Source organism: Semicossyphus pulcher, unplaced genomic scaffold (genome assembly GCF_022749685.1).
Source record: "Semicossyphus pulcher isolate SPU_LCO1_2020_fin unplaced genomic scaffold, fSemPul1.0.p SCAF_11, whole genome shotgun sequence".
In the NCBI taxonomy this organism is placed as follows: domain Eukaryota; kingdom Metazoa; phylum Chordata; class Actinopteri; order Labriformes; family Labridae; genus Semicossyphus; species Semicossyphus pulcher.
The window spans coordinates 11,375,265-11,399,016 of NW_027211615.1; the positions used below are offsets into that span (position 1 = coordinate 11,375,265).

The window sequence follows — 23,752 nt, forward strand, 5'->3', positions numbered from 1 at the left end:
TCTTTGGGCTCGCACTGCACCCCGTCCACCCACACCCCTGAAACTAGCAAATCCACACACACATAGAGGCTTTTATGTACAAAACGTATTGATACTTATATGGTTAAACTTGAAGAAACAACACGGTTTCTGTTATATTCTTCAAAGTTGTACACATAAAGGAAACTAGAATTAAAGACTAGTTTCTTTCTGACAACACACGGCAGCCATTTTCATCTGCAGCTCATGGTGAGTAGCTAAAATGCTATTATTAAGATCAAAGTGTAGCATCACTTTGTTCAAAGTTGCAAATTATATAAAAAAAATTTTTTTTAAATAAAATTTATACCCATAATTCAAGGTAAAGTAGCATATTTGATAACCTCTCAGCTATCGTGGGGCAACAGCTAATGTTAGCACTTAACCATTCCTAGCTAACATTACGGTTTACACAGTAAGACAGTAAGGGCCTACATTCCAAACAAATGGTAATGTTAGCTAGGAGGTGGTTGGGTACTAACATTAGGTAGGTTATCAAATATGTGTTTTTACTTAAATTATGAAAGTGAAGCTAGGAATGTACACTCCTAGCTAAAGGTAGTGATATCTAATGGTAATGCCAGCTAAGGATAGCAGTAATGTTAGCCAACAGTAATGTTAGCTAAGGAACCAGTTTGATGCTTACATTAGCTGTTGTCCAGCGGTAGCCTACCAAATACGTTATCAAATACGTTGTTTTAACTTGAATTATAAAAGGAAAGGTGTACAATCCTAGCTAAGGATAATGATAGCTAATGGTAACGTTAGCTAAGGGTAGCAGTAATTTTAGCCAACAGTAATGTTAGCTAGGAACCGTTTTAGTGCTTACATTAGCTGTTGTCCAGGGGTGTGGTTATCAAATACATTTTTTTAACTTGAATTATGTTTGTCCCTCCATATTTTACTTCTCAGTTGCTAATCAATCAATCAATCATTGCTAATCATTTGTCAGACTCCCTACATTTATTTGGCGAGAAACCTAGCACATAGCAGTATATGAAAAGATAATGGATAGTGATATAAGGAGAAACATTGGGCCACAATTCAAGCAAAAGCAACATATGTGATGACCTATTTGGAGCTGACAATAGTTACCATTAGCTAACAACACCATTAGCTAGGAATGTACACCTTTATTATCGTATTGTTTAACACTATCAAACTGTAATGCTAGCTAGTGATTAAATGCTACATAGCTGTTGTCTGAGCTAATGGGTTATCAAATATGTTATTTTAACTTTAATATAAATCATTGGGCACAACATTTAAGCTCCCCACCCTGAGTGTGACTTCAGAGGAAAATGGCCGCCTTGTAAACATAGTGAAAGTGTTTCTCTGTCTTTTTCCTTATCTACTTGTACTCCTCCTGGCTCTCCCTCTTTGCCTGCCTTTCTTTTCTCTCAACCAAGAAACATTTTTGAGCGCCCTCCTCCAAACTCTACTTCCATGTAATATTTATTTAGTTCCTCTCCGTCTAATAACTCTGTGTAAACTCTGCATTCCTAAACCCTCCTGCCTGAGCTTTCTCAGACCATCTGGCACTCAAAGACGGCTGAAACAAACTTCAAGAATGATTTTCACAAACTCTTTGAGACAATATTTATCTTTGTTTTATGCAGATCTGGCCTCCAGGGACAAAGTTGTTGTTTTTTTGCACAGTTTAGCAAAAGGAGTAACATCACTTCATTTAAAGACCAAAATACAATCACCACATCCTGTTCGCAAGGCACGGTCACCTCATGTGAACCAGCAGACTGATTGTTTACATTTACAAAGGGGTCAGCTTCTGCTGGACCGAATGGAAAATGTAACTCCACACCATCCTCATACTTTGATACCATTTAAACAAATACTTTAGATAATTCAATTAAACACTCCGTGATAGACGATAGAGTCAAATATTTTTGCTGCAATGTATATACTTGCTCTTTGCTTTTATACAGTCAAACTAGACTTGCAGTAACCGACTTCCTCACTAAAAATGCCCATAAATGTCTGCAGAAGAGTTTGATAGTGTAAGTTTTTCAAATATGTTTCAACTCCTGTCTACAAATTAGATATTATAGATGGACACAGACTGCTTTTTACAGATATGGAGCAACTGTTTAAACAATACTGTGAGCTGTCTTGTTATCCAGAGTGTGTGCGATGTGTTTTGGGCGTTTTCACCACCAGGCCGGTCTTCAAACTGTAAACACTCTGCTTTACCTGATAGAGGCAGATTATGGGTGTGTGTTTGCGTTTGTGTGTCCTCGCGCACGTGTCTGTTTGCTCATGCGTCAGTCTTTTTGATCTGCAGCCTGCCTTTTGTTGTTGTTCGTTTGTTATCAGAAAGATTCCTCTCCTCTTCCTGTCTCCCACAATGCACTGCTGTCGTTATCAGGCAGGGCACAAGGGGTAGAGAAGCGCTGGGATGTGAAACCCCACCATACCTTCCACTCCCCTATCTTCTCCCTCTTTTTTTCTCCCCCATTGTGTATCTCCCTTCCTTTCACTCCCCTGCAACGCTTTAATCTGTAGCCTTGAAGTTTTTTTACAACTTCAGTTGTTTTTCAAAGTTTCACTTCAGTTTTTAGTTGTGTTTGAGAGAGCGAAGGTCCTTTGGGGGCATATCAGCCAGCTGGTTAGTTAATTGGAAAAGGTCTGTTCCAATTTCCCAGACCTACTTTCAGTTCTGATCTCTTGCTGCAGAGTTTTAATATAACAGGGAAAAATTGTGTTTTTTTTTAGTTGAGAAGACTTTGAAGAGTGACATGCAGGAAAACAAATCACTCATACTGCTTCTATTTTTTGACCAAAGCTGTTTGTGTAAGTGTTGGTGCTCTTTTGGATTTGGGTCACAATCTATTGATTGTGTCACGTCTTCTGGATGTTTTTAAAAGATGTTATTTTAAAGATTTATGTATGAACTTTGGTTTAGGTAGATTTTCTTCCATTTTGAACGAGGTCCAAATCTTGGGCCATTTTTTCCACAGAGGATTTCTTCCTGGGCTTTTATTGTGAAGGGGTAAAGCAACACCAAAAGTCCAACAGGGTTCAAGAGAAAAATTATCTAGCAAGAGGCACACTGAAATCACAAGTGTTCAGGGACAGAGGGAAATCAGATTAAATTAAATTGAGCATCAAAGGATTTTGTGGACAAACAAAACAGAAAGAAATATTACAGGCTATTCTGTCCTATCTAAATTGCATCCACAAGTTTTAATTAGATCTAATCTGAACACAAAACAACTCAAGTTTCGTGTAGATGAATGCTAATGGTCTGCAGCTTCTTTTTGGGTATGCATAAGTGCACAAGATCTAAGCATTCCCGACAAGGTCAATATGTGGTTCCCCTCTTTTCCACTCCGGATCTTCCCACGTTACTAATTAACTTACAGTACACGTCCACAGAAGCAACCATTTCAACAACCAAATTACTCCCCACGAGTCAACTCGCCACATCGTCTCATACGCTCTGTATCTCTGCTCTGAAGAGGGGATCGTGTTACTCTATAAACGGACAGAATCGCTTCATTAAATAGCTTATTAAATAGGTTATTTGACAGAGTGGTATGTGACATATCTCTGTGTTTTAAGTAGTATAGGGTTACGCCTTCCCCTGGGCCACAACATATTATGAAGTGCGCAGGTTGCTTTGTGCGGGGGCCCGGGTCACGGCCTGCTAAATATTTAGGGAGGGCGTACAGGGCCCTGCAGCCCTCCCAGATTGAGGGGGACACGATAGAAATGGAAAAGAAAATAAACAGACGGAGTTCTGGAGATAGGATGGACGGAGCAGGTTGGAGCACATGTTAATAATAATAACTTTGTAGTTAATGATTACCTCAGATTATAACATGTTTATTGTGCCTTTATTTCACATTACAACAGACGGTCCTTTTTAAATATTCCCACCTTACAAGAATATCAGTCTAGTTAGGCCTACTTTTGTGTTATTAGCTGCATTTATTAGCTTCTACTAATTTCCAATGCTCTTTGCAAAAGCATTAAGAGGTTAAGAGAGACATATTTTAACAAAAAAATAATTTATTTAATGTTTTGACAAATGTATCGACACATTTCTACAACTGTTCACACGCAGGTATGTAATCAGCTCTGATCATCTTGCATTGGCCCTGGCACTAGATTTACATGAACAAAATGTGTTTGTATGCGAGTTAATATTAACATGCAAAGGTATGATGGGTTAGGGCACAGTCAGGTATGTTGGTATGTGGGTGTGTGCGAGTGTGTGTGTGGTTCCAATGTGGAAAGCCCATGTAGGTGTCCCCTGTGTGTTGACAAAAGGATTAGTTAAGGATCAAGTAGATCCCGCAGAGCCATGAAGACATCTGCAGACACAAATATGCGCACACACACACACACACACACACACACACACTGAAAGCTGACCCCACACAAACAAGCTTACCTTCTGCCACTGCTGAAGAAACAGTACAAAACCCCAGACACAAACACACACAAACATCAGCACTGCTACTAACCCCAGCGAGCACAGGAACATCGCCCAGAGTCACACACTGTAAATAAACAGCACTGACGGGGCAGACGCAGACATATACAAGAACACACCTTCTGCCAGCGTGTTGTCCTCCGAGTGTCCGTTCAGGCTGCTCATGCTGGAGATCTGTCCATTCTTCTGCAAAGGCTGAAAAAGACACACAAAGAAGAGACAGTTTGAGTAAAGAGGAATTTAAGATAAATATGATGGTTTCACTTTTTATGAGAGAGAGATTAATACCTCTTTCATAACCGTGCGATAAGTACTTAGACTGTGTCAGCCGGGAGGCAATTATCTAGCTTAGCCTAATATCAGGAAACAGGGGGAAACACTACTCATACAAACAGAACTCACTTGCTAGTAGCTTACATTGTTACCCTCACAACTGCATGTCGAGTCAGGAGGCAGTTAGCTTAGCTTAGCTACGAATAGAGAGCTACAACAGGTGGAAACAGCTAGCTTGAAACGGTTAAAAGTTACTAACAAGATGTTTATCATTCTTTTAACCTGTAGGCAGAAAGGAGACATGGAAAAATGGATTGGAAGGCGTTAGAGGTGAGCACATGTCGGATCTATCTCTTGGTGATCAAGAGTTTATCTGTTCACCTAGCAGCTTCGCATAGCAGCTCCTCAGGGAAAACGAGACTTGTAGTTTTTACCCTTCTGTTTGCCTAAAGATTTAACAAACATAGGATGTATCATTTTATGAATTTTGCAGTGTGTCTAGCTGCTTTGGCTCGTTTCTAATTTGACGTTAAAGTCGAGGTCAAATGAAAAATGTCATTTTAATCCTTTTAGATCACATCCCCGGTAATATTGTGCATCTATTTGACAATATAGGCCAAAAAAAATACAGAAAATCCATTTCTTCGTATTCTTATATCAAAATCCGATCAATTTTTCTTCCTGTAAAAAAAAAATATCCTGTGTGCTTACGTAGGCTAGAACCAACCAATTTCAACCAATCAATCTGCAACATTTAGCCACAGAGCACCAAGAACGCTCGGTCAGTTAGCTAGCTACTGCGCTGTGGAGAACATCTGTCTACGCCCACTTCTCAACGATCAAATCAAATCCCTCTAATGATATGTCCCGCCTGCACGTCCTGTTTCACTGGGAAATACGTCATGATACGGAAGCTAGATACTCTCGAAATGCCGTTTCAGCTCGACTTTAAGCTACAAAAGGCTAAGCTAAATGCTAACCGGTTTCCTCATCAAACTCTCTGCAAGCAAGCGACTGAGGGTAATTATTTAAATGTTACACTGTTTCTTTAAGGCATTTAAGACAGCGACAGCCTTCAATAAAACCCTGCAACACTATGATAATGAAATAACAATAGCAAAAACAACAACACACCAAATAAATGCCGTTATCTCAACCGACCAATAATGTCTTACAATCAGTGAAGCAGGCTGCCAGGATGCTGATAGAGCCTTAAATGGTGTGTGTGCTCCTACTATGTTACACAAATAGTTTTATAAGCAGGCGGTAAAAATCATCGTTAAAAGACAAAAACATCGAGACAAAGACCAAAAAAGGGTTTAATTCTTATTAGGTCACATCTACAACACATCATTAAAACCATTCTTCAGTTGTTCAGTCAGCTGATTTTCCACAAAGAAACCCAATAATAAACTAAGTGATATTTTTTTCCATTACAGATCTTCAAGTGTGTTAACAAGTCAGCAACACACAGCTTAACTCACAGCACCTTATCAGAGTATCTGGGTCCTGACAGAGGTAGCTACCTGCTCCGACTGACAGCTGTACAATGGCAGCCAGGCCAGAGCTTTGTCTGTCCCGGCCAGGGGAGAGGGAACCAGAGCCTCCCCACAGAGCTGCTAATCTAACTAATGGACAATTCAGGCTCCGTTCCCAACAGCCCAAACTCCTGCAGGAAAGCCCTGAAAAATGACACCACAGAGGAGACTCTCTGCTCGGGACGGGTCGGAGGGAAACTCTGAAAGATGTGAAAAAGAAAGTGAGAGCCGGTTTGAGGGAGGGAGGGAGGACCGGGGGGACGGCCCTATAGGTTGTTGTACCTTTTACGCAGGTCTATGACAAGGATCCAACTTTGAGGAGAGGGTTTTGTGTTCTTGCATACCGACAATGCGGCAAGTTTAAATGCATTAAATCAAATGTTTTGCCAGATTTTTATGGAAGGAAAAACAAGCTCATAATTGCACATTAGGAGCTTCTACATCCACTCTCATACAAAGCTGATTGGTTTACACGCTCTCTCACAGCGGAGGATGGTGGCGTCATTTCAGTCCTTTTAAAGCCGTCAGGACATCTGATCAGTTTTGGTGTGCGAGCCATCAGCTGACCTCGAGACCTGCAGCGACCCGCCCTCCCCTTGTCCACCTCATGACTGGCATTCCCAGCATTCTTTGCCCTCTTCTCCAAAATTCCACAGATCCCCCCCCTCCAACACCTGACTCTGCCCTCTTATTTCAGCCCACCTCCCCACAAATGGTCACCCTTTCTCCCGCTCTGTCCCTAAGTTACCTCATAAGACCCCTCTGACCCTGTCCAAATGCCACAACTTCTTCTGGGCGTCAAAAATACTGCGGCTATATTCTCACGGCTGAAAGTGTGAGATTTACGACTGACCCTTCAGAGCAGTGAAAGAGAATATAGAAAAGTATTTAAAATATAATATTCATGATGCAGAAATGTAACACTGCAGGTAGTTTAAGACTGTTCGGTTGTCTATAAACTGGAACCTCATCAATTTTACAAATCAAAGGTCTTAAGGGTGTTTTGCTACATCTGTCAAAACAGTTATATAAACCGTTTTGTAGCTCCAAAGGGAGCTCTTTGAAATCTGATAAATGGCCTCAAGTAATCCCACTGTGCAAAAGACAACAGCTTTGAAAATGATGGGAATCTGGAGGTTTGGAGTTGGAAAGAAGTGAGCCTATCAGACATCTGTAGCCCACCCCACATCTCCGCTTGAGGCTACAAACTTGAGGCTACGTTAGCAGCTACTAGCATAACAAGACTTGAACCAAATTGTCTGCAGATGAGTTGCATTTTGGGTGATGTAGGTGTCACGCTTTGACATGGAAGAAGAAGAGGAATGCATGGAATGAAAAAGACAACATCTTTTATTTAACTGCAGCGAGTTTGATGATGTTATTTGAGTCACATGCTAAATCTTTAGAGGTCTTTGATGCGGTCTTTTCTTTAGTCTAACTGCCAATTTTATTGATAATGATCCATTTCCGTGTCATTCTGATCTTGTAAAAGGTTATTGCTGCCAATCTTGGACAGGACGCTCTAGGAAAACCAATTTGATTAAGGATTAGGACAAAAGATTAAAGGATAACTTCGGGATATTTCAAACTAGACACTATTTTCCCATGTGTTTGTGTGTAAGTGACTAGTGAAGACAACACTTATTGAAATCGATCGAGTATTCAGGGAGGGAGCACCGGCCGGCAGCCACGAAATGAGATACAATGTAGTTATCCTTTAATATATAGATATATAAACTTAACATTTTGTCAGGGTCGAATGTATATGCAAACCCTGAGGCTCTTATACCCTTTTCCCACCGAAATTAGCATGTTGACGTAGGTTTTTCAGACCTTCAGTAAACTCCTTTTGGTCTCTTTTCTGCTGCGTCACAGTCTGATGTCACCATCAGACAGACCTGGGCCTGCTGTAGAAAAAGCACTAAAGAAGGTCACAAAACATGTTTACTCATATATAAAACTACAACAGGGCCAAAGTATCAGTGAACTATTTAAACTCATGCCTCTCTTATTATATTGCATAGCTCTTTTGGTTTGTTCCTGTCACGCATCGTGGTGTTCTCTGCACGGAGCTCCGTGCAATGGCGCTCGAGGCCAGCGATCCGCGACCTGGGCACTCTCCAGGTCGTTGATTAGGGTTGAGGGTCAGGGAGCTTTGAACAACCGAAAAAGGATGCCTCCAACTCAGTGAGTCTTTCAGAGCGCGAGTCTGGATTGCAGCCAGGATGTTCTGCTCGGTTATTGATGAGCTAGCAGTAGCCATGTTAGCTAGGTCAGGTTGGTTTAGCTTAGCAGAAGTAACTTACAGCATCCTTCTCATTGACTTTCTGAACTTTCGATGGTTTCACAGTGACTCCTTTTGAAATTGTTTTAACAGTATTTAGCTTTTCATTTAGATTTTAGATTTATGTGTAGAGGAGGTGGCCGAAAGCACGTCTAGTCCATTCGGTGTCTTCTAGAGCTGATTTGTTCTTGGTCTCATCCTCATTTATCACAAGAGTCTAAACACAAAGGATGATTTCCCTCCTCTGCTCGCCGCAGCCTCTTTCACTTGAGTGTTTAACATCCATTACTCACTTGGTGTCTGTCAGCGAAGAGACTTCTGTGGCACTTACTGTAAAAGCTGAGTCACCCTGCAGACTTTAAAGAAACGGCTGTCTGCTTTGTTTAATTAAATTGAATGAAATAATTTAAACAGGCAATTGCTATAAGTGGCATACAGGTAAAGATACACTTTAAAGACTTAAATCACGAATCCCAGCCATTCACATTAAAGGATAAGGCTGAGGATATTCATTATTTTTCTCATTGTCAAAAACTGTTAAGCAAGGACCAAAGGCCTGCTTCTTTTTTTCTTTGGATAGACATCCTTTGTGGCCAAAAAAAAAACGGTTGAGAACACATCAGTGAGCTCCGCCGTTACACCGGGGACACGTGTCCTAATTACATTGAACATGGGCACTGCAGTTTATTTTGAGTCCCTGTCAAATACTTTCTTCTGCCGCTGCTTTTAAATGTTCACAAGAGCACCAATCAAATTAATCCACCACTGAAAATAGTCCCAAATAAGTGTTATTATTACTCCACTAGCTTCTGCTTCAGACTCTATTGTCCAGCTGTTTAAGGGAATTACGGAGCCTCTTTTAAAAGATGAAACTATATATTTGTGGCCCAGATTTACATCTTAAAAAAGGGCTGAGAGTGGTGAAGAACAACTGTAGGAAAGGCCTTCTTATGGGATTTGTTGACTATAGGGAAAATATAGAATAACTCCAACTTTATCCAAGAATAAAAATGTCACATCAATACACATGTACAGAATGTGCTGAGAATATTAACAGACCACATACTGGAGTACACTCTGGTTCTATGACATGGAGCCAAACGTTTAGCCCCTTTAAACCACAGTTGTACTGAGATCTCTTGACAGGAAAACGTAGCTTGTGAGAGCTTTTACACTTTACGTATTTAACCACACTGATAATATCTTTCTGCCACTTAAGGGAGTCAACATGTAAAGTTGTCTTTTGTGCTCCTTTATTGACAAAAACCATACATCAAATCCTAATTAGTAAGTCACCTTTGTGCAAGCAAAAGCCTCCAGATAAACTTACAATCCTTCCCTTCTGATTGTCCACTCAACAATGACCAGTAACATCAGGATCAGCTCTGAGGGAAAGATTAGATTTTCTCCTCTCACTGCTTTCCTGTAATCTTCTCTCTCACTTTACCGCTCCTTCTGCTTCACTTTCATCCTACATTTATGTCTGATTCTTATTTCCTCTTATCTGCCCCTCTCATTTACTCCCCGGCTACACCTTTACACTCAGTGGCTCCAGGAGAGAGACGACCCGCTGTCTCCTAAATCACTCCACAAAAGCCGGCAGAGGAGATTTATACCCCTTTAACCAAACACAGAGCGCAGGAGGAGGGGGTTAATGGAGAAGAAGAGGGTGACGCAGCTGGTAAATTACGTCTCAAAGCCGGCTCCCCTGTCCAGGCTGAAATAAGAAGCAAAAGCAGCTTTGGTGACCTTTATATAAATCTGACTCGCTCTAATGAAACAGAGGAGGCTTGTCTTTATATTGTTATCGAACAGGCTGCAGGAAGAGTTTAAAAGGGCCCTTAAATTAGGGGTGAGCTCAAGTGTGCAAAAACACAGAACGATGAAGCACAAACAGCGCCCACGGAGGAAAAGGAGGTACATTTAACTGTTTTTCACTTTGCACAAGTACATTATGTTTCTTATGAACTCTAGAAACCTCAAGATTCCCAGATGAACATATGCACACACAAGGGAAGCCGCAGTAGGAGATAACAGGCTTAAAGACTCTCTGTGGGGTCGTAGTTTGTCCGTGACAGTTAGACTCGCGACCCCTGACCCCTGAGGTGTGGACAGAGTCTCTGAGCAGACGAAAGGAGTACGACGGCCGTTGGAGGGGGCGACTGGGAGAATGGATAGAGGAAAGATAAAGACCGAGAAGAGGAGGAGGTGAAAGCAGAGATGTGGAGATAGAAAGAGAGAGGAGATGAGAAACAGAGAGCAAGAATGAGGAGAAAACGTAGGCAGGAATTTTGGCCCCCGGGAAAGTAGTCCCTGCCTTGTGGCTACTTTTAATGTTCTGTTAATCATCCTGTGATTCCACCCAGATTTGATCGCCCTTTTATTGCCGTTTTGGTCCCTCTTACACCAGTTTTCAGTTTACAATGAAAAAAAGATTCTTATAGTCCCTAAATGAACAGTGAGTCATTTTGGGAAACCAACTTATTCACTTTCTTGGGGACAGTTTGATGAGAAGATAGATACCAGTCATGCCTGTGTGATAAATATGAAGCTACATCCAGCAGCTGGTTCAGTTAGCTTAGCTTAGCAAAGTCACTGCACCCGGCCAGGAAATAGTCCAACTAATATATCCCTACAAAATCCCAATTTATCACTTTTTATTTCAGATTTTTGGAGACTTAACAACTGCGATATAACATGTAAAATCTGTGAGTATTGTAAGTGTTTGTTGGTGGATTTTTGTTGCATTTGTGCTCAGCAAGGCTAGCCGTTTCCCCCTGTTTCCAGTGTGTATGCTAAGCTAAGCTAACCTGCTTCTGGCTGTCTAAGCAAGACAGGAAAGAAGTACTGTATTTTTCAAAAAATGTTTAACCTTTCCAATAAAAAAGAAAAGGCATTGCTAACATATTATTAAGGTTTGATACCAATTAAATTCCCAGATTTTTGTCCAATAAATGAAAATAATGAGCTCCATGTACAGCATACATTAAGGAGAGCATTTAGTAAAGTTGGTCTAAACTTCCCATCATCATCTGAAGAATCCAAATGAATCGAATCCCGACAATAAACTATTCTGAGCAGGTTAAAACGAGCTGTGAGAGATATTTGGGGATAAATATTTCACCTATGTCTAACAGGAGGTTTCAGGGGCCTGTGTGACCATCATGTCTGCCTCCCTCTCTCCTTCCCTCCCTCCCTCCCCCTCCATCTCCCTTCATGTCTCTTCACCCCTGCCAGCCCCCAATCTATTATCCCTGACCCCCACATTCAGAACATACCGAAGATCAAAGCCTGACAAGACCCCCGAAGAGCACTCTCACTGTTTCCACGATCCTTTAGCGCTGCTCAGGTGCTCGGACTGTGGGTACCTGTGCTCCTCTGGGTGTGATGGGGCATATATGTGTGTTTTTGTGCAGTTTAAAGGGAAATAAAAACAGCCTAACAAGTCCTAGATAACAACATTATCATCACGGAGGGTTGTTAGTCTAAATTCAAACCATGATAATCAAAATAAATCATTTTTGGTTTTTTATATTCACAGTAATCCCTTTAAACATTTGGGACTATACCCAGTCATATCCAGATGTAAAAGAGATTTATGACATTATGGAGAGTAAGTATTCCCTATTTCTTTGTAGTTGTGTGTTTCTGCTCTATACACAGAGCAGGTTTGACTGTGTGTGATTGTATTTATGGCGGCTCTCAGGTAGAGAGCCATCTCTTATAATAAATCTGTCATCTCCTTACTGGAAAACACTCAGACACAAACTGTACATGGAAAAACTCTGCTACTTACTGTGATTGTCTGAGTGTATGTGCGTTTATGTCTAAATGTGTTGCTGCCAGTTTTTCTATTAGTTTATCTTTAATGGATAAAAGCATTACCTCCATTAGTCTGGTGTTTGGCTGACAGTTGAAAACTGCCCGGAAATGGATGACAAAATAGAATTGACTGATTCAGGATTTAATTACTCAAACTCAGAAAATCACCATTTCAGGATAAATCCTAATCCTAAATCTCTCCATTTCTGTACAGTAGTTTTATTGTCTCAAGACATCTAAAAAAATATTCAAACATAAAATACGACTAAAGCTGCTTTCCCACCGGTCAAAAAACCCACTAACACCCGGCTTTTTTGCTTAGTGGGAAAGGCTCTGCAGTACACCTGGGTAATTATCGCCTCGGCTCCGATCGGCATTGATGGGAACACAAAACCCGTGTCGACACGGCGCGATGCTATGTTCCATCAGTAACTTCTGCGACTCCTCGTCATCCCAGCTACAAATTCCGCCCGTCTCCATCAAAGCAGCGCTCAAACATTGTTCCAAATTTGTCTGTGCCGAGTTTGATAAATAGACTGAATGAGCAATAGATGCAATACGGACCTAACCACCGTAACATCTTCACTGTTTACTAACCCTGTTTCGGGTGAGTTTGTGACGTCAGACGGTGATACAGCAGAAAATTTACAGTCATGCTAGCGGCTCTGCGAGGCTACTACTTGGCCACAGCAGTGCTTTAAGCTAAACGTTAACATAACGCTGGAATGCTTACATACAAAATGCTAACATGCTGGTGTTAAGCAAATGCAAAGTTCTTCATATAAACCATCTTAGTTTCACATTTTAGCATGCTAATATTTCATGATTAGCATTAGCACTGATTTCTGCAGTTTACTGAAATAGGACTACTTGTTTCACAGTACATTCTTCAGGTAAGTGAACCTACAGAGGAAAAATTGTCAAATTGTACAAATTGTAGTGAGATGTGGAATAAGCACATGTCCTTAAAAGAGCCTTAACAACCTGCTACATAAAGATTTACAGTCTACAGTCAAGATAGCAGCTCCATGAGGTTATAAGACTCAGTGGTTTTTTGAGGCTAATATCAGTTAGCTAGCAAAATTGAAATTCCAGCAAGCTGAAGATGAGAAGAATTGTTCACCATGTTAACCATCTGAGTTCAGACCGTTATAATGCTAAAATTTGCTAATTAGCACTAATTAAAAAGAACAGCTGCTGGTGGCGGGAATTTAAGTAGTTCTGCACATATTTTGTCAGAAACAAAAGCGATGGAAAAATTCAATAATTAAAAATAATTAATTATCTGGATATGATGAAAGTCTGGACCAAATTTCATGGTGATACATCCAAAAGTTGTTTTGATATTTCACTACTGCAAATATCAGCTTCATGGTGCCACTGGAGGACCGGATAACTTTGCAAAAGATTAGCAAAGGTATCAGGATTTTACTGAACTTTATAGCCCGTCTTCTTACAGTTTTTAGATTATGATACCAGCAGACACGGCTACCCTTGACCTACACTGCTGCAAACCTTAATTATTTAATTATTAGGCCAAAGTTAAGGCCAGATTGTTGGAAACTAATTTGCAAAGTTTGGAAACTACATCTTTGTTTGACAGTATGCTGTCTTTAATTTCAACCTACACGTCAGAGAATCAGAGGGACATTGAATTAGATTAGCAGAACATTGATTAGAAAAGACAAGTCTTATGTGTGTGTGTGTCTCTGTGTCCCTGTGTAAGAGGCAGTAGAAAGACAGAAATGCAGGGGAGTAAACTGAACGACCCTGAAGCTGCAGTGTGACACACACCTGTCGGGTGACATTTCAGGACAACAGCTAAAACCAGGTTGTCCTCCTCTACCTACATCAGTGCATCACTAACCCCTTAACCCCAAGTCTCTATACCTCCCACAATTTGTCTGTTTTTCATCACCCCGATCCCTTCATCTGTGCGGCTGCTACACTTGAACAGCAAACTGAGCCAAACAACAACAACAGCCTGGTCGCAGGAAAAGACCCCCCAGGACACGATCATAATCAGGCCACGCTGGCCAGCGTTTGACCCCAGGGGCCTGGCTCTCTAACTGGGTTGTAATAACAAATACACTCCCTTTACTGACCCTCCTGTCATGAATCTCTAAATATCTCTGAGCCCCGATAAGCATCTGAGCTCCAGAGTCATATGTGAGAAAAGAAGATGGCTAGTGAGGGGGGCGTGTCTGAAACGCACACAGACGCTGTAAACGTGGATTTAATTAACGAGACACTTAAACCAGACTGTTTTCTTTTACGGCTTAAGGCCTCAAATTACTTAGATTATTGCCCAACTAATGTCTGAATGTCTGATCTAAGTTTGGCCACAGAAACAACACTGAGGGTCAAATCTGTCACGTCAACCTGGGGCTATCTAAACAGTTTGAAGAACAGTTTCCAAAGGCAGATATTTTTGGATAGTTTGTGTGTATGCAGTGAAAAAAAGGAGCATGAAGTCAAGTTGAAAATACATTGAAGAGAAGAGATAGCTGGAGTGTTAACAGATCCCAACCCATGATATTAGTTTATTGTTTATAATCACAGACAATGAAGCTTTAGTTTTGTTACATACTTTCCGTAAAATGTTGCAACAAAACCGTGTTGTGTTGTTATACTATAACATTAATGCTTTTCCTTTACATTTAACTAGCTGAGTAGATGTTTGTGTGTAAGGACGAAGAGTCAGGGTGCCTATTACTTTTTAACAACAGAATTACTGTGAAGGATTCGAGGGATCTATAGGCAGAAAAGGAATACAATATTTCTAAGTATGTTTCATGACTGTATAATCACATTAATGTAATAATCTCAAAGATGATCATGTAAATAAATGTCTGTTAAGTCACTATCTATCGACGGATGAGGTAACACAATGGTGATTGAGCCTATGGCCCAATGATGAAAGCGTTTGCATTTGCAGTATTATGGACTGGGTGTCTGGTGTCGGGATTCGATTCATTGGGATTCTTCAGATGATGATGGGAAGTTTAAACCAACTTTACTAAATGCTCTCCTTAATGTATGCTGTACATGGAGCTCATTATTCTCATTTATTGGACTGTCAAACCTTAATAATATCTTAGTTATGCATTTTCTTTTTTTATTGGAAAGGTTAAACATTTTTTGAAGCATACAGTATTTATTTCCTGTCTTGCTTAGACAGCCAGAAAAAATGACATGCGGCGCCCAGTTAGTGACGCGCTTTCCATCACCCAGCAGTGGTTGGTCTGACAGAGAGGGTAGGCGGAGCTAAGCGGCTGCTTTTCCATGTCGGTGCTGGGAGTAAACAGTAATCTACTATGGCTGAACAAACAAAGAAAAGATGGATGACTACAGATACAACTTCAAAAATACGCGAAAATCAAAAGAAAAAGAAACAAATTTGACGCTCAGATGAAGCAAACTGTCTAAAAAGGAAAGCGACCGTCAGCGAGGAAAAGTGTGCTCCTGCAGTTACCGTTTATCACCATAGGTTCTGCCACAGAGAACGAAACTGAAATCTTTGAGATTACCACCACAAAGTATTATTCGTCATGTATTTGTTTACTTGAACTGTGCCACTATATCTGAAGAGAGAACAGGTCCTCTTTTATGTTGCTTGCCATTTTTCTACAGCAGCTCAGAAGGGACAAATCAAACCCTGGCTCTAGAGTGGGCCTTTTGTGTTTTTCAAGAGTTTTGCAGCCACCAGGAGTTCAGTTATGCTTTGTTTGTATTAACTCCTTATATAGAATTATTTGCCTCCAGAGACAAAAATTGTTAGATTCTACAGCGTGTCCCGCTCTCTTTGGCTAAGCACTGCTAGATTTTACATATCTAGGGTAAGGGTTAGATGACTGAGAGTCTTCAGTCATCGGGCTTTTAGCTGCTAAATGCTCAAGTTAACTCTGTTTGCCTTTTAGAGCCCTTTGATTTTAACACGGTTAAAAGAGACGTGAAAGAAATCAGCTTTAAGTAGGAATCTGTTTTCCTGCCAGGTTAAAAGGAACTCCTCAGTGCCGGCCTCCTCGTCTCATTACTTCCATTCCTCTGCTTAACAGAGCAGGAAGAGCAGATGATCTTTAGTCTGTTAATGCAATTATCTAGTTTAAAAAATGAGAACGGCTTAATCACAAACAAGCTCATGTTATGTCATCTGCCTTGATCAGACTGCCAGGAGAAATCCATCTTTCTGGCACAACCAGGTTGTATTGTTATTGATTTCAGAAAGCCCGGACAGCAGAAAACCGCATGAAATGCAAATCGATGAGAGAGAAATGTGAGACGACCGATCACTGTTTCTCATGTTTATGCGTTAGAGAGCTGCATCATCAGTTAGTAATGCTTACGTCGTGCTGCAGAGAGGTTGGAGGTGTCTTCTCCTTTAAAAACAACATCGAAGAAAGTCTGATTTGCCTGAACAAACTCTCATTGTCTCAACATGCAGATTACTTCAAACCTGTTCATGTCAAAGCAGCGAAACTTCTCTGGTAAATATTGTGCTGTCACGTTGGGGGAGGAGCTAGATTACTTTCAACAAAGCAGTTTGCACTTTAAAACAACTCTTCCATTTGCTTAAATGAGTAAGCAGTGACCACCTGATTCACCGAGCATGTTTCTAATTATGCTGAGACCGCATCATAAGAAACCACTTACACAGTCCGAATGCAGAGTACAGTAAACAGTACAGTACGGGATGAAAGTGCTTTACTTATTGTGGTCAGTGATGACTCTTCCAGTAACAGCTTTGTTGTTTGAGGAATCAACATGTTTTGCGTTTTTGGACGCCTCCCATCTCTTGTTAAACACTTGAGTCGGCCTGAAGCACTTGAGTTGTGTTGACTGGATTTGCAGCATTTTTCTGTTGCAGGTGTTTTCTGGGTTTCTGTGTTTTTGACTGTGTTTCTGTATTTGCAGCACATTTTTTTCATTTGCAGCTCGTTTCCATCGTTGCATTTGTTTAGGACTTTTACTTTTTTTTTTGGGATGTGCATCCTTTCTGAATTTGCAGCCTGTTTCTTCTAGTAGAAATGCTTTGGGCCGTTGCAGCGTATGCCCTTGTCAGCCACCGTAGATTCTTCTGCAAAAGTAGCAACACTTAAATATGAGCAAAATGTATTTAAAGAGTAACTGTACACTTAAACATGTTTTTTGAGCTGTAATCTAACTTATATTGCTGTACTGTGATGAAACGCATCAATGCTGGTGTCTATATTGACAATTCTTACCAAATAAAAATATATCGGCATATCATGGGTTGGAAATGGCTCAACCCGCTATCTAGTGTTCTAAATCAGCCCTGGACCTTGCCAGCCGATGGTGACGTAGAGGCGACCGTTTGTGACAAAGTTACGTGATGAACTTTATAAAGAAAAAGAATGTTAACACCTGTCAATCAGAGGTGGGCGATACACCCCCCGGCCCCCGCCTTTGTTTAGTTTGTTATAGTTTACACTATTTTTGTGAGCACACTGTACATTAGCCCTCTAGCTAACGTTACGTTACCACTCAGAGACTGCGCCCATTCTCTCTTGCCCGTGCATTGCCTCGGCTCCGAAAGCTCCAGGCATTAGTGGGGCTGGAGCCAACGACACAAACTGGTAGGGCTCGGGATGACCACAATCCTCTGCCACACTAAAGAGCTCTTCAGGGGACTCTGGAGGGGAGAAGTCCTCCACCTCAAAAGAGCCCTCTGTGGCATATGTGCCTTGTGACTCTGTGTCGCTCTCCATTTTTTCTCTGGCCAGGGGAGGGGACGTCACTGAGCTGTCGGACACACCCACCCCTCCTCAACCCACCTCTCAGCCCCTTGGCCACTTTGAGCATTTTTCAAAACTGCAGTGGGTGGAGTTACGGTAAGACCTGTGGGTGCAGTTACACTTTAAGCTATCAAAGTTTAGTGATAAGTCAGTAGACGAAAATAGTTAAATTTAATATGGAACTTAAATTGACAGCACTTACGGAAGTGCTTTACACCAATGCTCTGTTTTCAGGTCAGTGAGCTTTACGGTTATTGGACAGGGATTGTGATATACGACGACTCGTGTGTTTCGCCACCACAGTAAATCTCAGACGTCCCAGCTGTAAAGATCAGAGCGGCTACACCGTCCTACATGAGTATGCTAGCCAAGAAAGCAGCTGCACCAAAGCTATGATTCACCATTTGTCCTTCAAATGCTCCGACTCCCACCAGCACTACAGCAACACACACACACACACACAGAACTAAAGGCTGCACACATCTTCCACTGAGAGGCTGTTAGTGCTGCATCAGGACCAGAGCTGATGAAAAATGGATGTGCAAAAAAGAGCAACAGAGAGGGAGGCGGAGAGAAAGAGGGGTGAACGAGTCCATAGAGGAGGGATGACGGTGGAAAAAAAGGAGCACTATGAGAAACAGGGTTTTTCATGCAACTCTTTCTCTACATATACAAAAAATAAAACATACTCCAACCATGTTAAAAGAAGGCTCTTTAGTTGACAGCAGATACTGCTCTCAACATTGTTTTTCTGACAAATGAGCTTTTACTTTTCAAAATAAAAGCTGTTCTTTCATATAAATCAAAGTTACATGCCCTTACATTTCTCAGATACTACTTGCACTTTCAAAATAAAGTGTCTCATATTTTGCTACTTGCTTGAAAATAAGCCAAAAGACAATAAAAGCGTAACTTCGACAGCCTCACACAGTAGAAGTAACACTTGGATATGGATGCAAGCGCTGATAAACCACTAGGTTTCTAAATCATACATTTTGATACATCTAGTATATCTGGTTTACATACAAAAATGGGGGAAGAAAACCTGGTGCATACGTTTTGTTTTTTTTACAGCCCGCAGAGCAACACCTAACAGGTGCATGGTGAGACACAAAGATGAATCATGGATCTAAAAGAGAAGAGGGCGAAATAAAGTAGGGAGATGAAGATGGGTGAGTGAGTCCACAGAGGCTGGTGATGTAATGGAGGTAAGAGAGGTTATTTTGAGCACAGTGTCGCAGTGAGAAGCAGAACAGACTGGAACAGAACGAGAATTCTTAAACACTCACTAACTTCAACTGCATTGGCATGGAAGTCAACCTTTTAAAGGGGTCCTGTTATGCTCATTTTAAGTTCTAGATTTGGATTCAGGGAGTTTGCTAGAGCAGCTTTACATGATTCAGAGTTAAAAGAAAATCCTTATTTATCTTATATGGCCCTTAATGCAGCCCATAAAGTCACACTCTGTCTGGAACAAGCCGTTTTAGCGCCTGTCTCTTTAAGACTATCGCTTTAAGCGCACTGTCTCTGATCTGATGAGCACAGCTTCATCCACAAGCTGTTAAACTACTAAGTAACATGATTTCTAGTTCTTGACTGGAAATGGCAACTTCTCAAATTCTTCGGAGCATACTTGAGCTATAATCTGATCCAAAATATGAGCACAAAACATTACCAAAGACGACATCAGGACATCTCTGTTTGGTAAATACTGCACTTATCACCTGCTTATAGTGGGACAAAATGGACTACCTAATTTAGACTGTCAATCAAAAGCCATTCAAAAAATGTTCTATTTATACCCCTGTTAATTAATGTATGTGTGGGAAATGCATTTATATGCTAAGTGAAGTGGAAAACATCTGCTATACAGGAAATTACAAAGGTAACATAGTAGTAAAATTGCAGTAAATGGATGGATGTTAGTTACTTTAGTTCTACGAGTACTGTTTACTATCTGCCTGCACACTGGTTATTTCATGCCATGTACATGAAAGGCCTATTTCTACTGCAGTAGACTATTAAGAGAGCTGTATCTGTGCATATATTGACCCATAATAAGACTATTCTAACTCTATTCTCTACCATATCTAAACTATTCATAGGATCTTTTAGGGATGTAATTATAGTATAATGAGCTTGTTTGCCTCATCACAATCTAATCATATGAGGAGACATGTCATCATTTATTCAAGAGGCTGTAGTATGGACGTAATCCTTTGCTCCTTTGGGCAATTATCAATCTTTGATTTTAGGGACCTTCCACTCCTTGAAATCTTTAGCGTCCTAAACTGGAGAAGCAATAAAAAACGTCAGTATAACAAGGACACTGATGTGGCAGAGTCTTCCAATCATAACGATTGATTTGGACGGAGTAGCTGCAACAGTCCCCGTGGGGCAGTGAACGGGCCGAGCAGCCGGCCAGACCTCAGAGATTCAATAAGCTATCAGTACTACAGAGAGGAAAACCCCCTCCTCACACCTCCGTCAGCTACACTGAGGAGGAGAAACGCTGACGCTGGATGGTCATGCGTGTTTGTGCAGCCTAAACTTGCAACTGCTAAGGACAATTTTCCAATTTGTGTTAATGATATTCCTAACTAATCCTCACTATTAAAGTCTAACTGCATAAATACATCCAGTATATACTGCAGAATTATGGCAAATATAATTACAACTCTATTATTTAAGAGGTTATGGTTGAATTGTTGGTTTTTATGTTGCATTTGCACAGCTGACTGAAAACCACCAACAACAAGCAGGTTTCCCAGCCCTCATCGTACTTATGTAATCCAGATTGAGTTAGTTCAAAAACATGTCAAAGCCTTTCTGTGTGGTCAATGTTCTCCAATTTGTGAGTTAACTGGAGTATTTTTGTGGATTTGCAGCTCTGTGTGAATAATTTAACGGTTAATTGAGCTGTTCAGAGAAAAAGAAATAGTCTTTTACAGCATTATCCAACATTTTGGTGGTTTGATTTCGTCCCGTTGACTCATTATTAGATCAAAATACTGGGGCCAAGTCCAATTTTTAAGGGTGGACAGGGCAGAAGAACAAAAGATGTCTTTTTTTTCTTGTCCTCAATCACACACGTCTGTTTCTTACAGTAATGGAGAGCTGGCAGTAAATCTGAGAGATGGAGGATGTGAAGGGGGCCGAGGGACCCATTCATTAGCAATAAGCCACTTCCTGTTTCTACACAACAACAACAAAATAAAACCACTAATTTGATTTTGTTGTTCAGAGAGAAAAAAAAATCACCATGGAAAATTCAATATTCTGGTTGTCTAATTTAATTTAGAGACAGTTGTTGCTGCTGAAGGACACTAAAGGATGCATGCAGGTGCCACACTTTGGGACCTTTTCATTGGGCCATATTTGGTTAAGTAGGAAGTTTGATGTTTGGGAAATTCCTTTAGCAATTTTGTGTCTTCAGTTGTATAATGTATCACAATGAGCAAAGCTTTTACTGTCAGTTAGTATAAGAGATGCAGGTTAAAGTGATAAATCCAAGAGATAATCACAAAATAAGCATTACTCCTTATAGACAAAACTGCAAAAAACAGTATGCAGACTGAAATATATGAAATGCTCCTGATTACATTTCTCACGTGTGTGCATGTTTAAAACATGCTTAGGATTTTTTGCAGATTCTTTGCAAACACAACTAGGGATGCACAATATTATTGGCACGTTATCGGTATCGGCCGATATTGGCTTAAAAATGATCGGATATCGGCCAACCTGCCGATTATATCCCTGATATATTTAACCGATAAAATAATGGGCTGCTGCATACTTCATTAAATGCCCGACCTCGGCGCAATGTCCCCGGCGTGAAGAAGACCTGCGCGGCGCAGCGTGATGACGTCACGTGTGTCTACCTGCAGCATGAGAGAGTTAGAAGCCAAAATGTCCGTGGTGTGGGAAGTGTCCGAAATAGATAACTTCTATTTGCAATGACTGCTCAGCTTCGGTGATGCGAGGAGGAGCCAAGGCAAAGTCTTTCAACACTACAAACTTGATTAACCATCTCAAGACCCGTCACCCCGACCGTTATAACAAATGTGATAAGAGTATCACCATTATACTGTACGCTCATTCCAATACAGAAGAGAGTTGATGATCTCTGCAATTAGGCGTGCGGGAAAAAAATATCGGTATCGGTAATCGGCTAAATGAGTTGTAAAATATCGGCATATCGGATATCGGCAAAAAATCCAATATCGTGCATCCCTAAACACAACCAAACATTTTATATTCAGTGTAGTTTTAGTTTTATTTCATTTCAAAAGAATGTTGTTTTACATCTTTTTTTGTCTCAGTTAACTAAAAGGTCACTTTATTTGAGTCTTTTAATGTACAATGGTTTATTATATAAATCAAGTTAAACAGAAGCTATGTTGCCTTGCTTGATGTAGCATGTATTGTTTATTTTATTCATTCTTATTTTACGTATTTTAAAAGGGACCATGTACAATATTAAACAAACCTCTCAATGCATTGTAGCTGAGTTCGCTCAAAGCTCATTTTCATCCGCAGTCCCTCGGCAGGTCACAATTACAACATCTCCAATTTACAAGACCACAACACATAATACAGAGTGACACAGAGCAGTCAATTCAAACACACACACACACACCCTTTCTCACAACCACACACACAAGGTGTGTAAGTTGTCGCTGTAAAGTGGAAATCAAAGTATCTTTATATTCTTTGTTAATTTTTTTAATTTATTTTGAAGGAGTCGTTTCCCACAATCCCACTACCACACTGAGGTTGCTCTTTTTCACTCTACCTCTGTCACCAGTGTCGCCTAAAAATCAGGCAGGAGGAAGAACCGAGGGAACAATCGGCTGATTCATCTTCTTTATGTCACCCTGGCCACTTTTTTTCTCTCTCTCTCTCTCTCCCCCCTTTCTGTGGGCTCCACACCCATCCCCTCTTCCCCTGCCCACCCAAAACGCTGCTCCGCCCCCCTCCCCATGTCGGTTCCTTCCTCTTGTTTTGGGCCGGTGCACACAGGGGCCCCCAGCTTGTCCCCGTCCTGTCACATCCTCAATGGATCCTCTGTTTGACCCCTTCCTCCTCCTTCTCCTCTCGCTCTCCCCCTTTCTGCTAACAGGATAATCAGAGCCACGGCAGCGTCTGATCAGCTGCAGCTCATTATACAGGAACGTACCAGCCTTAATCAGCACACATTACATTACATAACATGATGTTGGATCATTGGAGTCACCTGCCGCTGCTGTTGTGATGGGAGGACCTGACATGTGATGCAGGTCTCATGGTGCATTTACAGAAAGCTCCAGCTGAGTTGAGGTGCAAGAAAAGAGAGTGAATTAAGAAATTATGGCAGAGAGAGCAAAGAGAACAACATCGTCTGCATAATGTCTTGTTTTCTCCAGCCTTCTCTTTGCTACAGCGATGTAAAAGTGTACTAGGGCATGACAGTACACTGTGACATCACTTCCTGAAACAGAAACAGGTGCAAAAAAGCCTCAAAAAGGTAAAAGTTTAAACCGCAGAGGGCAGTTAAACCTAGCCTAGTACTTTAATAACTTAAAGTTCTAATATCGAAGATTTTAGATTGTTCTCTTTGGCG

At 40.9% G+C, this 23,752-nt stretch overlaps 1 protein-coding gene across 1 annotated transcript in view; it reads right to left on the minus strand.

The window, feature by feature from the left end:
- Positions 1-23,752, minus strand: part of akap12b (A kinase (PRKA) anchor protein 12b) — a 47,839-nt gene that overhangs the window by 20,255 nt on the left and 3,832 nt on the right. The window contains exon 2 of the mRNA XM_069686853.1: positions 4,594-4,669. Coding sequence (XP_069542954.1) covers positions 4,594-4,669 — 76 coding nt within the window. The remainder of the gene's footprint in view (positions 1-4,593; positions 4,670-23,752) is intronic.